The 18,455-nt window shown below is 43.2% G+C and overlaps 1 protein-coding gene across 1 annotated transcript in view; it reads right to left on the bottom strand.

Moving 5' to 3' along the window:
• Positions 1-15,045: 15,045 nt before the first annotated feature.
• Positions 15,046-18,455, bottom strand: part of LOC144798477 (hydroperoxide isomerase ALOXE3-like) — a 632,103-nt gene continuing 628,693 nt past the window's right edge. The window contains exons 13-14 of the mRNA XM_078669375.1: positions 16,696-16,866; positions 15,046-15,411 (exon numbers count right to left, since the gene is read on the bottom strand). Of these exons, the coding sequence (XP_078525501.1) occupies positions 15,232-15,411; positions 16,696-16,866 (351 nt within the window). The 3' untranslated portion in view covers positions 15,046-15,231. The remainder of the gene's footprint in view (positions 15,412-16,695; positions 16,867-18,455) is intronic.

Here is an 18,455-nt window from a genome sequence, read left to right on the forward strand (position 1 = left end):
ATGATCTTTGGGCTAAACTCGTCCATGAGGGGAAGCAAAAAAACAGCTCCAGGTTCTGGCAAATGGTAAAAAGGTTACAGAACCCCGACCATTTGGGGCTAAACTCGCATATATCAGAGGAAATATGGGCAAAATACCTAACATCACACTTCAACGAAGATGACACCACATATGACATGGTAATAATGCCTTCTGGCACAAAAACCTTAAGGCCTGGCACCAAGGAACAACTTAATCATCACATGGTCGTAAGCACACAAGAAACATGGGAGTGTGAAGGAATAAGGCCAATAAAACATGACTACCCCAATAAGCAAGAAAGACCTGCAAAAGATGTCCAGCTAGGGCCAATGAAAGCTACCCCAGCAGACATCAGAAGGCAAATAAAAAAAGGGAGACCCAATGGAGCGCCAGGGCCGAATGGAATACCATCTATGCTGTACAAATCAGATGCAGAATTCTGGAGTACATCTCTAGCTCCAATATTCAACAACGCAAACCTAACTCTGACGCTTCCAGACTCATGGCATGGGTCCGTCACAAGTCCGATTTACAAACTTGGGAACAAGAGTCATCCAAATAGTTACCGTCTCATTGCCTTGCTCGACGTAGAGGCAAAATACTTTGCAGGTCTTATCCTGGAGGAATTATCATCTTGGGCCTCCGACAATAACATCATCCCTCTTAACCAAACAGGTTTCTGTAAAGGCCAAGGGACCACAACTAACATCATGGCTCTGTCCCTCCTGATGGCTGAAGCAAAAGCAACTAAGTCACCCTTGTTCCTTACGTTCATTGACTATGCTGCCGCCTTCGATCATGTGGACCGCAATAAACTTTAGCAGAAATTATACAACTGGGACATTCCAAAGTGCCTCTTAGACGCCCTAATACTGCTCCATTACAACACCTGGATCAAAATCAAGCTTGGGGCAGGCACACACCTTTCAAACCCAATTAGGATGACAAAAGGATTAAAACAAGGCTGCTCATTAGCGCCAATCTTATTTAATCTTTTTCTAGCGGATCTGCCTGCTGAACTCGATAAATGCAGCAACCACGCACCTAAGCTAGGACGAATTACCCTTTCAAATTTGCTATACGCGGACGATCTGGTGCTGATAAGCCGCACTCAAATAGGCCTTTAGCACCTCCTGAATGTGACCTACCCATTTTCGGAAAAGAACGCCCTCCAAATAAATCTTCACAAGTCAAAGTCCATGACGGTTAATTACAGTAAAAAAAGGAATCTTTGTTGGTACCTGAATGGCGAAAAACTTGGCAGGTTAGCCACATATAAATATCTGGGTGTCCTCTTGGACTCAAACAACAACTCTAGGCCTCAACTGCACTCCATCCGAGGGAAAGCTACAATGACTTATCTAGCACTAAAATCATTAAAGGCAAAACTCCCCGATCTTACACTTAAGCCACTCCTTGGAATCCTGCGTGCGAAATTACAGCCAACGCTCACGTATGGGAGTGAATCACTTCACGGGAAGGATGCCGTACTTCTGGACACAGTCATAGCTAAGTCTTATAGGGCCATTTTTAACCTTCCCTCATACGTTTCCCCCGCCCAGATTCATTTGGAATTCGGCATTGTTAAACAAACTTTAGAAAGGCGGAGTGCGTACGTAGCAAGGTGGCGTAAGATCCGCAACGCAGAGGCCGACTCCCTAAATGCCAAGGTATGGGAAGAGTTACTGTGGCACCGCACCTCGCTGCCTAGAGCCTACCTTTTTGAATCAATTGAAGTCCTAGGTTTGTCCGACATCTGGGAAACGTCTACAGACCTCCAGTCCTTTAAAAAACTGGCAAACAAAATCGGCACGCATCATTTCAGTGATCGAAGATAAGAAAGACCTAGCAAACAGAGCGCATGGATGGACAACCCTGGGGAACTATGGCAAAATACAGCCACAAGCCTATCTTAACATCGGGATGAAAATTCAAGCTAAAAGTTTCTAAAACTACGCCTTGGGGTAATCCCGATACTTGGGAGAGAACACTGGCCTCGCAACAGTGTCGCCTCTGCAAGTCCGGAAAAGAGGACATTGTACACGTGATCTGCATATGCCCTAGACTGAGGGACTTGAGGTGCAACCTTCTGCTTCCATCCTTCAAGACATATGCTGTTTGGACCTGCAGGCAGGCAGTCAAACTATGATTTAACTCTAGTGACACAAAATTCAACTGCCAGGTGGTGAAGTTCTTTGACTCGATAAGAAAAAGACTTGATATCGTTTGAAGTTCTTCATGAACACCCCAGGACAACTTTGATCTGAGCATTGCAATCTTTGATCTTTTTAACCTCAAATACAAAGTGGTTTTAAATGTTCTTATTTGTGTTTTATATTTTTGTAAAGATTTTAATTAATCGTGTACAAATAAAATATTACCTTACCTTACCTTACCGCTTACCCTTTTTAATAACAGGCCCATTTTTTGGAACTCTTGGAGATTAAAGGGCGTCATGTGGGTTGACCATCTTTTTGATGGGTTATTACCTTGTTCTTTTCCTCAATTTAAACTTTTATTCAACTGTCCATGATCTTTTCTGAAGAAATGTACTACTCCTATGGCAATAATTCTTGATTGTTTTTATCCTCTTCCTTCCTCAGCCTCAGTATTACCTCAACCTCCTCTTCTTAAAATCCTGACTACTCTCCCTAAAGCATCTCTTATTTATACATTTTTCTCCTCTTCTAATCCAGATTGTGCTAAAACTAAACTGGAGCTTGCTTGGGAAGTGGATTTAGATTGTACTTGGTCTGTTGCTCTCTGGGACAAACTCTGGTCCAGATCTTTAAAGATTTCTCGTTCTGCTTCTCTCACTCAATCTTTATTTTATTTCTATCTTAGACTATATCTTTCTCCTGTTTCTTTGTCTCGATTCATACTCTCTTCTGATTTTAAATGCTGGACTTGTGGTGCTTTAGATTCACAAAACAAGCACAGGGGTCAGAGCTATACTAGACCAGCACCGATTTCCACTATTTTTGACGCTTTTCTGATGTTAAATTCCTTGTGCGACAAAGTCAGGGATGTGACCCATATACATCCCCTAATCGTGATTAGAAGATCACTTAAATACTGAACAAAAAATGACCAGACTTGTGGTGCTTTACATGCTGATCTTCTACATCTGTTCTTTTCCTGTCCTGTTGTTTCTGCTTTTTGGGACAAAGTTTGGTCATATCTATCTCGCATCTTTACACTCTGTTCCATACTCCATTACTCTTCTCTTTCTGGGTAGTCTTTCAGATTCCTTGGCGCTCCCTGCACATACACATGGTCTCTTTGATCTCATGCTTGCTCTTGCATTTCAACACATCTATTCCAATTGGAAATCCCTTACAAATATTTCAATACAGGGTTGGTGGAACACTTTCTGTCACTTTCACAGGCTGGATGTCGCCTTTGCCTCTTCCTGCAAACCAATACGTAACACTGATCTCTACTGGTTACCTCTCACCACATATCTGGATCGCTTTGCTTTGAAAAAATCTGCTCATGTCAGCTCAGAAAAATGTGCAATGTTAGTGCCTTTCCCCCCTTCCCCTTCTCTCCCCTTTTTCCTTTCTTTAAAATCCCCATAAAATGCTTTTTTGACTTCTAATCATTGACATTAGCCATAATGTTCCCTGCTATGTTTCAACAATTTTATTGTCCTACTGATGTCTTTGTTTCCTTTAAATTTGTCTTCAATAAAGCTTTTCAAACATAAAAATAGCGCTCCTCCTAAAAGCAAACCCAAATCGTAAAAGAAGAGGTGCAAGATTGCAAAGCCTACAAACAGAATTCAAGCAGTTTACCTTGACTATTTGGCTGGAGTTAGGATGGGTTGGGTAGGAGTGGAAAGAGGCAACTGGCGACGGAGTACAGAATGAGGGAAAACACGGGCACTCCAAGTTCTCAAACACAAAGAAAAAAGTAGATTCTAAAACATGAGCAGTGGGTGGACACAAGTACGTGGTCCATGCTCTGGGGGAGGGCACAAGAACAGGCAGGATGCATGCCATGGACACATGGGAACAAAGCTTATAAGAGCATTGATTGAGCAAACAAATGGGAAGCCTATGGGTGGGCTTAAGCCCACTGAAAAGCAAACACGTCTCTTCGAGACAGCACATGTGCTGTCCAGCCAAGGCATAAAAAGCTGCCTTGGGTCTGCTACCAACACATTAATTTATGCAGACTGAGCAGGGTTGCTGAGCAGAAGTGGCCTCACTGATATTCAGCTGTGGTTCATCAGTGTGAACTAATCCCTGCACAAGATGTGCTGGCAACGTTGGACTTTTTTTAAAATCTCAGTGAAGTTAGGAAAACAAAAGTTAAGTGTCAATATGTGCTTGACAGTGCTCTTCAGCTGGACTAACAGCCCCTTAGGTTAATATGCTCACTGCATGTTTATTTTCATCATCAGAGGTTCACAGGTTCAATTCAGTATCCCATAATGCCATGGTATAATAATGTTAACTGCAGTCACAATCTCCCATGTGCTCTCGGGAATGGTACAAGGGTTATCAGTGCCATACATAAAAAAACCTTCTGCTTTCGTCTTCTCTAGCAAAATGGCCCAATTTGCAACCCCAGCTACAATACAATAAAATACTCTTAGCTCCCCTTGCTGGTGGTGCTGTACAACGTCCATATCTTAGGGACTTGCTAAGCCAGCCTACACTGCTCGCAGGAGTGCAGGCGAATCACCATGTCGAAGGTGTGGACATGCATCTGTGCTGTCAGCTGCAGTACTAAAATGCTTGTAGAACATATACTTCTCTCTGAAGTAAAGAAAAATAAATCTTGGTCAGGCTAGCAATGACTTGATTCTCTGGACATTTCCAGTGCACAGTACCTCAGTTTTAACAGGATCGTGTCTGAGTATGGAAGTAGTTTTGAGAAGCTCCGCCTTTTTGATACCCGGTGATCTCCTCTTTGAGATGCTTCCATGCTTCAGAGGGCTACTTGGTTACACATGGCATGGAGCAGAGGTGTCTACCATGTGCCAGATCCATGCTAGTGTTTCAGGACCTACGATGAAGATGCATCACCTGCTTCTCCCCAGCTCCCTCCTAATTTATTTCTCTCCCTCCACCCTTAGTGTTGCTTCCCCTGGTGCTCCTTCTTCCCAACCCTCTTCTTCTTTTAAAGGCGCTTACACTTTTTTTTCTTTAGTTACTGATCCAACTTGGACTTTGATACTGCATTAGAAGGTTAAAAGGCATGTCAATTTCTGCTCCCTCTCACATTATGGCTTTCCTAATTGACATGTTTTTCATGGTTTTCTTTCTGCTCATCTTCTAATGGTGAACTTGGGGACACAGTCTTGAAGCAACAACAAACACAGCGAGCTGCCGAGATACTGGTCAAGCACAGTAATTAAGGTAACATGTTTTAAACCACATCCTTAATCACATGGCCAATGCTTCTTGGAAATAATTCAGTTTTGCATTTTTGGCCAAGACATTGAAAAAGTAATTTGCGAATGGTAATCAGCAAATGTGGACCACTTTTTTGGGGAGTGCTTGGGCATATATTTGATTCAAATCCAATCCTTACGAGATCCTTATCTTAAAGAAGCTAACATACTGGAGTTCTAAGTAACACTAAATATGTGCATTAATTAGAATGAATACTGCACGTTTAGCTGACAGAAATATACTCATTTTCCACTGGTCACCACTTGGAAGATGAATGAATGAATGAAATTACATTTTTATAGCACGTTTCTACCCTGAGGCCTCGTAGCGCTTGTGGACCGGACAGCGGAAAGCACATCACATTAGTGCACAATGCTAAAAAGGTGGGTTTTAAGAAGCTTACGGAAGGCCTGCATGTTTGGTTCCCTTCGAACAGTGGGGGTTAGAGAATTCCAGAAGTTTGAGGCATTCAAGGAGAAAGAACGTCCGCCCCACCTAGATCGACGTACTTTCCTTGTGGTTGCAAGGAAAGCCGAACTGGAGCGAAGACTCCTAGAAGGTTGGTAAGGGGTGACCAGGGAATGGGTGATAGCCGGGCCAGATTTCCAAATGGCTCTATGAGCCAGGCACATGGCCTTGAATTGTATCCTGGTCTGAATTGGGAGCCTGTGGAGATTCCTCAAAGCGGGTTTTTCTGATTGTCTCCGAGTAATTTGGAGCAGTTGGCGGGCCGCGCAATTCTGGATCACTTGTAGTTTCTGGATGGGCGCCTGCGGGGTGCCTAAGTACAACGCATTCCTGTTGTCCAGGCGGGAGAGTATGAGAGCTTGGACCATAATCCTTCTCGCCTGGAAGGGGAGCAGGGGAAGGATTTTCCTTAACATCCTCATCATGCCAAAAGATGTAGCGGCGAGCTTGGTGACTTGGTAATTAAAACAGAGGGAACTGTCCAGCCACATGCCGAGGCTCTTGTTCTGCTGCTTTGGAACAGGCATCGGGCCAAGACAAGTCGGCCATAGGAATGCAGAGGAGAGAGAAGGGGATTTGCCCAAAAACATAAACTCGGTCTTGTCTCCGTTTAGCTTAAGGTAAGATAGTTCTAGCCATTAGGCTACTGCCTCCAGGCAGGTGCCTAGAGAGCAAGAGGATCCCTCAGGGTGGTTTATTGCCACCACCAATTGGGTAACATCTGCGTAGGTGATGATTTTATGCCGAATGGAAGGACTATCTCTGCCAAAGGAGCCATATAGGTGTTAAAACGCGTGGGCCTCAGGGAGGAACCCTGGGGAACCCCACAGCTAAGAGGCTAGCGGTTGGATGTGACACGTCTTCTTCAAAGCACTATGCTCTATTTAATCGGAGTATGATTGTTTCATAGCTGTAGCTCATTCCTGTGATAGAGTGCTTCATGGTATGGTTCTTTGTAGCGGTTACAAAGAGATAGGAACTAACAATGCAACTAGTCGGTCCTGTAAAAAAGAAATAAAAAAGGGGTGTTAGACCATGGATCCCTGGTTGGCTGAGGTAGGTAACTTAGGCCAAATAGGAACCCGCAATTTCACGTCAGGAAAAGGAAGAACACATTCTCAGATAGCCCCTTCTCACTCCCCTGGTAGCTTGGCACGAGCAGCCAGGCTTACCTTCAAGGCAAATGTGTAAAGTATTTGCAACCACGCCCAGGGCAACCCAATGATGACACCACAAATGGACTCCACATAAGTTTCATAAAAATGAGTATAAATTTATATAAAAAGATATACGATAAGACCACACGATATAAATCCAACATATGCATATTTGTAATATTCCTCTTGTAAGTTCTGGCGATATTAATGAGCACTTCTAAACGTTCCACTGCAGTCCTAATACAATGCTATGCAGTTTGTAATGCTAGAATCAGGCACTTTGCAATGTAACCAAAATGCAACTAGTAATGCTAGATTCAGGCACTTTGCAATGTAACAATAATGCAACTTGTAATACACTAATCAGCTAGTGTTGTATGCAGGAATAATGCAATGCGTAATACCCTAATCAGGTAGTTTGTTATGCAGTAATATTGCAATGTGTAATACACTCCAGCACCGATCACGGTGCCTTAGGCAGTCTTTCTGATACTCCTTCTGACTCGCAGTCAGCCTCTGTCAACAGTTGCCCCAAACACAGGTATGGTGTAACAAAAAGTGCAGCTCCGCACTCCGGTCCCGGTACTGCCACTCCCTTGGCAAGTACGGGCTGCGATACAAGCCAAAGCAGAGGCTCGAGTTGCAGGAATGAGAGAGGTCGAGAGCATGTCCCTCCGAGCCTGCACCCCGCCCCAGGCATCGACACACGTTACATGGGGGGTGCGACCTCGCTCTCCTCTCCGCTTCCAGCGACTTGGGCCTCCGATGCAATCTTTGAGAATTCCGGGCAGCGGGACTCAGATTCTCCCTCGAAGAGGTTGGCTCGAGGTGCCACTGTGGCAACGGCAGGCTCGGGCCGGCGGCTCAGCTCCTCCGGGGCTGCCGTTCTGGGTCGCTACTGCTAGGAAGAGCTCAGGCTGCCACAGGGCACAGACACACAGCGTTGCTGAGACTCACTTGAGCTTTGGTTGCAGGATCACCGGGCACTCCTCAAGAAGGTCTCAAGCTGCACGAAGCACATGCACACAGCGCCACTGAGACTCACTTCGACTCCAGGTGTTGACGATAACAAGGCGATCCTCATGAAGGCCTCAGGCTGCACAAAGCATACGCACACAGCATCGCTGAGACTCACTTGGATTCCGGGTGTGCACGATAACAAAGCAATCCTCAAGAAGGTCTCAGGCTGCACAAAGCACAAGTACACAGCGTTGCTGATCCTCACTTGGACTACAGGTGCCCACGATCACAGGGCACTTCCTACGAGGGTCTCAGGCTGCAACACGCACACAGCGTTGCTGAGACTTTCATGGAAACATTTGTGTTCCTGAGTTTCCGCAACAGGGAGCCAGCTCACCTGGGGCCCATGGGGATAAGTTACTTCCTGACACAGCACACAGAAAAGTCTTTTCAAGCAGGGTGACACAGCACACAGCAAAATCCCTTAAGCCTCTCCTTGGTAAAAGCAGCAAACTACAGGCCAGCCCCAGAACACATAGCAAGGGTCAGTCCTTTCCTTCAGTCTCTTTAGCTGTTTCTTCCTAGGCAAAGATTGAGAATTATGGGCGATTTTAACACCAACTCAAAAAAGGACGACTTTAACAGCTGCTCAACAGGTCTTAACCATGAGATTTGGGACATACAGCCAATCAATGCACAATATCAAAGGAGCGAGAAGCAAAGCAAAGCACTTGCAGAGCTATTAACCCAAGTGGGCCTCTGGATCATAAATATCAATGTAGCTCCAGACATTTTTATTTATGTATTTATTTATTTAAACAGTTTTATGTAGCGCTGGCTAGACCCAAAGGTATCAGAGCACTTTACAAGGGTTGGGAGTGAAACAAATTGCAACATAACATTTGTACAAAAAGGAAAAGTGCAAGATAATAAGAACAAAATTCAAAGAACAGTAAATACATGGACATGAAAATAAAGAGTACAATTAGTCCATAACCAGAATTGGATAGATGAGCTAGCATGGGTAATCAGGGATGGGGGGAGTATGGCGGTAGGGAGAAACTGAGGAGGGTGATGGGAGAGGAGATAGCATGTAGGAGTAGGCAGGGATTATAAGAGAACTAGTAGGGGGAGGTTGGAAGTATATGTGAGAATGAGAGGGGGGCAGTAAGTCAGGTGTATTGTGATGAGAGCATAGCAGCGTCATGGGCAGGTTGTGAAACCCTGTTAGGTGGCAGGATTAAGGACTCAAGTATTTGTTGTGAAGGTGCCGCTTGAGATCTTTTTTGAAGCTGAGGTAGGAGGAGTTGCAACGTAGATCTTTGTGGAGTGAGTTCCAGATAGTAGGCACATTTCCGGAGAAAGAGCGTAACTGGGTAGATTTCTTGTTTACCAAGGGAGATACTAGCATGAGAGTATTTATGCTCCTCATTTCTCTAGAGCAGCCCGCTTTGTGGAGTTTTTCTGAGAGATTCAATGGGGTATGATGATGGAAGGCTTTATGCGTAATGCAAGCATTCTTGTAGGTGGATTTGCCTTCGATGGGAAGCCATTTGAGAGCTTTGAGGATGGGGGAGATGTGATCAAACCACTTACAATCTGAAATAAGCCTGGCCGCGAGGTTAAGGACTGATTTGATTGGGGCTAGGTGGACTTTCTGTGTTCCAGAGAGAATGGCATTACCATAGTCCAATCTAGAAAGTACTAGTGATTTAACAACTAATTTAAAGTCATCAGCAGGGATGAAGGGTTTAATTTTCTTGAGGTGATGTAGAGAGAAGAGAGCGCCTTTGGCTGCATTTTTTATGTGGGGAGAAAGTCTGAGGTTCTGGTCCATGTTTATTCCAAGGGATTTAACTGAGTTAGAGGTGGACAAAGAGCAGTTGAGAGCTTAAAGGTCAGAGAGCCAGTGTTGAATGGGGAGCCGGTTGTTTTTAGGAGCAAAGAGAATGACTTCCGTTTTTTAGGGTTGAGTTTAAGGTGATTGTGATGGAACCATTGTTGAATCTTAGTCAGGGCATCATTGAGGTGCAGAATGTCAGCTTGGGACTTGATTTTATTGTAAAGCTAGGTATAGTCAGCATAGAGGTGGTAGTTGATTCCTGCTTGCTTAAGAATGAGTGTGAGGGCTTCAATGAAGAGGTTAAATAGAGAGGGAGAAAGAATAGAACCCTGGGGAACACCCAGGGAGACAGGAAAAGGTTTAGAGAGGCATTTGCCGATTTTAATGTGTTGGGTTCTGTCCTGAAAGAAGGAGGTGAACCATTCGAGGACAGGACCATTGAAGCTGAACCGATCTTTGAGGGTGTTGTGCAAGGCGGAGTGGTTAACAGTATCGAAAGCAGCAGAGAGGTCAAGAAGAAATAGAAGGGAGGCCTCCCCCTTGTCGAGGGAGTGATGGATGTCATCAACAATGTTAAGCATAGCAGTTTCAGTACTGCAGCCCTAGACTAAAGCCTGACTGTAATGTGTCCCAAAGGCTGAAAGAGTCAATGTGCTTGTCCTGTTGGAACAAGGCGCATTTTTTGTGGGCCTTGGATAGAAGAGGAAGATTAGAGATAGGACGCAGATTGTTAAGGTCGGTGGGGTCAGCAGTAGCATTTTTGAGGGTGGGAGTGATTTAGCCAAGCTAGAGGGAAACAGGGACACACCAGCGACCTTCAAGATAGATACCCTGGACTATATGTGGGTGTATTTGGTCAGTTTTTAACGTATAGGCAAATTTAAGGTCACCATGAATTTTCCAGAGACCAGGCCATTCCTAGCTGCAAAGCCACGATACTGCACCCCCAGCGCCCTAAAGCGGGCCTCATCGGAAAGCAAGATGACTTTGAACCCATTAATAGGGTATAGTGGAACTTGGAAAACCAGGAGGGGCATGAAACACGAGTGGACACTGGCAATGAATATCTTAACTCAAATCTTTGGGAGAGTCTCACCACCCATTTAAAGGAGGCAGACGGTATCCAAACAAGAAATGCCAGCAGCATAGAACCAGGCCATACCACGACTACAAGTAGCAAAAATCAAATTGGCGCTTTAAAATGACAATTAAACAAAGCCCTGAAGACCCATTCTAGAAACAAGGGGTGGAACAAATGGCTGCAACTCCAGATTACCACAATAAGCCAAAAATCTAGAAAAGCCCTCTACACTCAGAGAGCTGAGGTAGCCAGAAAATGGGTGGAATAGCATATGATCATAAAATCAAAGGACTAAATGAAATTCTGGCTGTATATCAATAAAAGTCTCACTCCAAAGTCTCAGGTGAGAGGTGGCAATGTCACTCCCACCAACTGGACATCATATATTACAAGTCTATGCAGGGAACAAGTGGGGGATAAACATCAAAGCAAGGCCTCTGTTATGAGCTCTTTATTTCAGCAATATCTATTGGGTCAGCTGTCCCTGAGGCATGGATGGGCTCATCATTGGTACCACTACACAAAAGGGCCTGGGAACTACTGGATACTTGCACTCCTTGATACAGAAGGAAACTGCTTTGCCAGTATAGTATTATAAACAGTGAGCTCCAAGACTGGACAGAGTTAACAAATTAATTCTGATTAGCCAAACAGGTTTTCAATTTGTCTGCCATATTGAGAACAATTTTCTCTGCCTGTCTCACCTGAGCAAAGTAACCCTGGCCATAAAGGCCCTCTATGCCCGGGGAATTCCAAACAATTTACTAAAAGCCATCACAAGGCTCTATTCAGATACGTGGGTCAAAATAAAAGTCATTGTTGGATGGGCTACTATGACAAAAATCAAGACAGACAAAGGCCTAAAACAAGGATGTATATTGGCACCTCACCTGTTTAACTTGTATTTGGCTGACCTACCAACCCTCCTGGAAATGATGATGGTTTTTCTACCAAAAAAGCTATAAATACAGTGGTTCCTCACAAGGAGAAATAAATACAGAAATTCAATTAGATCTATATTGCGCTATCCAGCCGGACAGGAATATCTTTAATATTACAGAATTGGGACAAACAATAAAGTGGGAACGCAATCTTGCGTCAAGCAAGATACCGACAAACAGAAAGGCTCACGCAAAACTTAATGCTTGAAATATTTAAAGAATTAGGCAAGCATAATGGAAGAGAGACACCATTACACTTTGAAATAATAATTATGATTGTGTTTAAGGTGTTGAGGAGTCGACAACGTTTCGATCCTATACATAAAATTGCGGTATCATCATCAGGACATTAAATTGCATGCTGTAGTAATTGCATGTGGAAAAATGTGAAAAAGATAGTCCTGACGATCTATCTCTCTCTGACATTCAGCCTGGTCTTAAAGCGGGAGCTAATGAGGCTGTGATTGGGGTTAATCCCATTGAAATTGTACTGGTATGACCTGAGAAACTTCGATGAGCACAACAGATGCTGGCGAATTTGCACAAGGCAGGTGGAATGACTACTTCACATACTTTACATTTGTGAAATGCTGCTCCAAATAAGAATATGTAGGCTGTGCCTAATATAGCATGCCTTAAACATCAAAATTTGTCATGCAACCATTGAAGAATGCTTCAAAAACGAGTACTCACAGGTGGCAGCTCATTTGCTTAAATTCCTAAGAGCCGTCTGGTTATCACCCACATATGTACCAGATGCTGTGCCCCAATAGACCGTCAATGGCATCATAATCTTTAAATGCTCATCTTGCTTAGCGGGTCTAACATGTTTTTCTACACAGAAGAACAGCCTGAGTTAAAATCATCCCCACATGCTTTGAGGAACAGTTCAGTAATTGCACTTTAATTTGAGCTTTGTTAAGATGTTCTGTGCATGGATAAGTATCTTCTTGACCACATTACATGTCCACTTGTGTGGCTAGTCTAGATGCACAGGCACAGATACCTGCCCCTGACTAGATTACATGCCGGTTATGAGGTCAGTCTTGTAGCTCACTCCGGGGCAATAATTGCACATTAGATTTTTCATAATGCATTTTATTATCTGAACCTTATATTTATGCTTCATTAAAAAGGCACAGAAATCATCTTTTCCAATTTTTGCTAATGCCAGTTTGTGTGGATTTTAAGCCTTTTTTAAGCCTCCATAAGTACTTGCTATGCTGCTTATATGTAAATATAAGTTTGGGGCTCGCATTGTAATGATTTTAAATAATCGCACAAGGAAGCATTTATCTATCTTCTTGAGACCACCTCTGCAGCTGTGGAAGACAGAAGAACTGCACCTGCTTTAGAACTAGTGGAGAAAAACCCCAAGGGCTGGACTTGCTCCTACTTGTAGCCAGAACTGAAGAGTGGACGCCAAGGGCTAGTAGGCGAGCAGGATCTCTTTATAACAGCAGCTTTGAGAAAGGAAATGCAAACCACCTGAGCAAGTGCACGGGGAGTAGAGAAGCAGCTAATATGAGATGAAGGGCTTAGAAAAAAATAGCTGGAAATAAGAAGTGATGATGATGGCGTGCAAGCCCTCTGAGGTGGCAAGAGGCACAGGCTGGTGATATGGTAGCTAGCGAACGGTGTGAATCAAAGATAAAGTGTAATAAGCACACAAGATACTACAAAGTGCCTACCAGTGAAGACTGATTCTCATCAGAAGCATGGCTGGAGAACTAGAGTGAACCAGGGTCAACATCAGCTCAAGTATGAGGTTCTGTATAAGAAAAAGAAAACATCACAAGAGAGGGACAGATGACGTTCCACAGGACAAAGGAAGTGAGGGGAGAAGACAGGATTGATCCAGAAAATGGAATGGGCACGGGGTGACACTAGATAAGGTATAAGCAGATTTAACAAGTGTATCAAACCCATCACTTCGTCTTTTCTGGTTCATGGTCAGGAAGACCGGAACTGGAACACGAAATCAAAACAGAGGGGGCAGCATAGAAAGGACACCCCTGACCAAAAACAGAGTGAGAGGATACATGAGCCAACCAGCAATACTGGAAATAGGGAAACAAAGGGACCCGAAAGATGAGGTTAGCCTGACACAGTAAGGAATGGGGAAAGTGGTGAGGAACTAGGGAGATATTTTCCCACTTTTGCCAAGTGTCAAAAATGTTATCTGTGTCCATGCAGTGATATGAAAAAGACATTTTGGTAAAACATGAAAAGAGACATTTGATTTCTTTAAAGAAGCATCTTTTTTCTCCACATGCCCTGGCTAAAAACATTTGTAACAGATTTTCATGAAACATTTTGATGGAGTGATCAGACAAACCAAGCTATATTATCTTTTAATATTAAAGATATTAATGTTCTTTTTTTCATTGATACATGAGTATCATTATTGAAAAGAGGCTAAAGTCAGATTGGGGACACAGAATATTAAATATTTACTAGCACGTTTTTCTTGTAACAATGGCGATTTTTGAATGGGGAGAGCATGAACTATTCTCCCCTGTGTGCATAAATGTCTGCAGATATGTTACTTTGGATATGTGCATTGATGCTCATCTTTGTCAAGGCTTGTTTTTACGCATTCTCCTTTAAGCAAATTACTTGTAAATAGGTTGAAATGTGCATAGTCTTATTCTTGCTGGTGTGCTACTCACATCCACCTGAATCTAATCTTTGTTCTTATGTCTCTCACCTCCTCATTTATTAAAGACCCAAAACTACATTTACTCCATCAATGGTCTACACCAGAAAAAAAAGGGATACAAACAAGTACACATTTCTAAATAGTTCAAAGAAAAGGACACATTTTATGATCATGTCTTTATTTTGCAAAGATTGTTTATTAAAGTTTATTACAAGCACGAATAGACAATCAGTGTGCCTACATTTGTATTCCACAATATTGTTTGTTCAGTGATTTCTCTAATGGTGACAGGACTGCATCAATTACATACTTCTCTTTCTCTCAGCCAATCAATGTTATCTAAAACTTATTGAGACACAACAGAGAAATCTCTGGTTTCTTCATCTTTTAAGTACATCTAAGACATATGTTTGGAAGATGCCAGATGCCAATTAGCTCTTGTTTGTAAATAAAATGCCATGCTTTCTGTGAATGCTTCTCTCTTGCTGCACTTGACCTATTCCAATAACAGACTGTTTCCGTTTATAGCACCTGTAACACTGGAACTCTTGAAGTGACCCCTGACCAAGGTCCAGTGATGCTAATACTTGACTGGTCAGAATCTAGAACAGAATGGGATGTGGGCCTAGAGATGCAATTTACTCACTAGGGAGGAGCGTGGGATCTTCTTGCTGGTTGTTTAGTTAGTTGCAGTTATATGGAGACGCTGTTCTCAATCACTTTTGGGTTCAGGTAGTTGTACTTGATAGGCAGGGATGCGTTTCTGCTTTCAATCTCTGCAGATATATGGGACAGGCGTTCCTGGAAGGCCTTGATGCACCGTTTGGGTTCCTCCTCTGTAAAAAGTTCATCAGGATATGTGCCTAAAGGCCTCTTAAAAAATAAAAGAAACATTTATTATCATAAATCAAGAGAATATATGAGTGAAGCAACAAAAAAAAGCAAGGAAGGATGGTGGATGTTTTCCAAGTGATCATGTTGGTTTACGACAGCCTAAACATGGAATCAGCTTTACCTGTTTCCCTCACCTCCAACTCTGGGTCTCAAGGGTCTATGCTAGGCCAACTTTTTATTCTCTGTATACACCAGCTTCCTTGATGACCTCACCTGTAACAGCTCTTGCTGCCTTTACACTGATTACACAAATAGTATCCTTTTATACCCTCTACCCATAAATCTGACTGCTTCTCTACGGTCAGATGTAGGGTAGCTCTGATGTCTTTTGTTTAATTCCCCCCCCCAATCTGAGCGTCTTTACTTTCTCTCCACCTCCTCATCGGCATCCCAGATTCCAGATTATAGACTATCATTGAGACATCTACACTTTCTCATACTCAGCCAGAAACCTTGGGGATCACTTTAACTCTTCTATTATCACAGACACTGCAGAATGCGATCACGTTAAATATAAGAGAAATAGACAGGTCTTATTTTTAACACCACCAAGACCAATTAAGTCAGTAACAGTTTGTAAATTAGATTAGCTACTCAGTACCCACCCTCAAAAGCCCTTTTCCCCACTAGACAGGGTTCAGAACTGTGCCTTCAAAAACTTACTCAACCTCCCAAGGCAGAAGGTCACCACTTCCTTTCACAGAAAGATGGGAGGACATGTCGAAAATGCGCCCTTCTGCAAAACATTTGCAGTCACATAAAAAGAGGTCACGCTCTCTCCAGGAATTTACTATCAGAACTTGCTGTCAACACCCAAACCACAGAGTACAGGTCCCAGAGTCTGATTGTGCCATTCTAGGCCACATCACTGGTACTCACTGCTTCCAAAGAATGCCCCACACTCACTGTTTCCAAAATAACTCTGAAGTGCCAACCCATGAGTCTATTAAAGAAAATTTAAAGAAGCACACGGTGCAACAAATGAAAATGACTCTACCTAGTTACTATGCCAAGCATAATTGTATTATTGTTGGTGTGTTGCATTCCTATTACAAAAGCAGCTGTTTTATTCAAAGCGTGAATCAGCTCTTTGGTTCATTCATTCCATCATGCTGAATTATCTATGTAACAATCCACCTTATGGAAGACGGTGTTGGACAAAATGTAATGCCAGTTAATCCTAGGTAAATAATTCACAAGGAGGTACTGTTTACCCACAACTCAAGACTCCTAACATACACAAGGGGAGTAAGCAATGCTTACCCTGTCACCGGGCTCATCACTCAGGACCTTGACAGTCAACATTAAGCTGGCAGTGGCGTCCACATCGGGCAAGATATCGAGGACACTTTCCAGGGTTGCGGTGCCTTTGGTCTTCGGGGGAGGTTGACGCATTGTCCCAGGAGTGTTCGGCATCCAGGAGATGAAATCAAACTAAAGTGGCACAAGCCCAAAAGAAAGAAATAAGCTACATTTGAAGGCTGCAATTATTTTAATGAATTAGATTTATATAGCACAACCAGAACCAGGACTGTTAGACTGCCATATAAAAAAAATCTATTCCACTTGAAAAGCCAAACAAATATAATTCTAAGACAGAAACAAGAGTTCAGTGCAGGAAAAGTGTGATTGCTAGGTATAAAATCACCATTAGAGAGAAGGTTGGAAAAGTATGTGTTTTAATGAAGAGTTAGAATGTCAGCTAGAGTTTATATACAAGGAATTATCACAGACCAAGGGGTAATTCCAAAAGGATATGAACATTGAGTCTCCTTCTTGAGGCATCCATACTCAGGTGATAGCGTACCATCTTTCCAAACGTTGCCTGGTTACTAGGGTGCAATGAAGGAAAACACCTGCGCAAGGAACCATCATGAGTAAAGTCTGCCCCAATTGTTTAAATTCAGATTTGTGCTCCTGTCCAAAAGTGCACTGGGCACATTGGTGAAGACTTTTAGTTCTAGGAAAACCGGAACTTCCCCTCCCAGAGCAATGCCCTCTGGTAACCTCTGAACCTCCTCGGGTCAACTTCTAAGGTAACAAACACAATGTGCTCTAACGAGCCCCTTGTTTTTTTTAAACTATTTTATTTTGCATTTCCCCAAAAAAACAAGTAAACAAGACACATTGTACAAATCTGCCAGGAATAAAGCTTCTTGCTCAGTAAAAAACAAAAACAAGATAATACAAGTGGACAGAATAGCATAACAGCCACACCTGGGTATTTTGGGAATAATCGATACAGATCCTCGCCCCACCACGGGCACAGACACAGATATTACATTTCACCAGATCCCTCCACAGGGTCAGAAGCGGACATAATGTGGCTATCACAGGTGCTTATTACATTGGACATTGTCATATGAAGCCTTCCCGCCCACTGCTGGCTCTTGATATGGGTAGTAAAGGGGCGTCATATAACATTGAATTTGGCCACCCGGTCCTGATAATAGCAGTCAATTTCTCCAGTGTGTAAATGGGCCACATCTTTCCCCACCACATCATTAGGAAGAGGTTGCTTCCACATCTATGCCACACACAACCATGCCACAAGGACCTGAGAGAGGAAGTGACCCATAGGATTTGATATGGGAAAAATTCTATTGTCCCCTGGGTCACTTAAGAGAAGCATAAGTGGTTCCCGTGGGAGTAGAATATTTGTCATGGATTTCACTGTCCTTGAATCTCAACCCAGAATGTGTGTGGAAATGTCCCCCTCTATCCACACCTCTTACAACACAAATCTGAACTCCCAAACATCTTATCCAGTCTAACAGTGGGTCAGTATCTTCTAGGCGCTCTCTTTATAGCAGACACAAATTGAAGGTGTTGCCGTTCTTTGACAAATGCCCCCCCAAGTGTCCTCAGATATCTCTGTTGCCAAACCCCTTTGCAATTGCTGTACATAGGCCATGCTTGCGAAGAGTTGTCAACTGTAAGAGATAGCGGTAGCGGCAAGATATGCCTTTATGATGTACGTTAGTGAGATAGATTGACTATAAGGGATGCACGTTGCCCTGGAG

This window comes from Lissotriton helveticus, chromosome 12 (genome assembly GCF_964261635.1).
Source record: "Lissotriton helveticus chromosome 12, aLisHel1.1, whole genome shotgun sequence".
Classification (NCBI taxonomy): domain Eukaryota; kingdom Metazoa; phylum Chordata; class Amphibia; order Caudata; family Salamandridae; genus Lissotriton; species Lissotriton helveticus.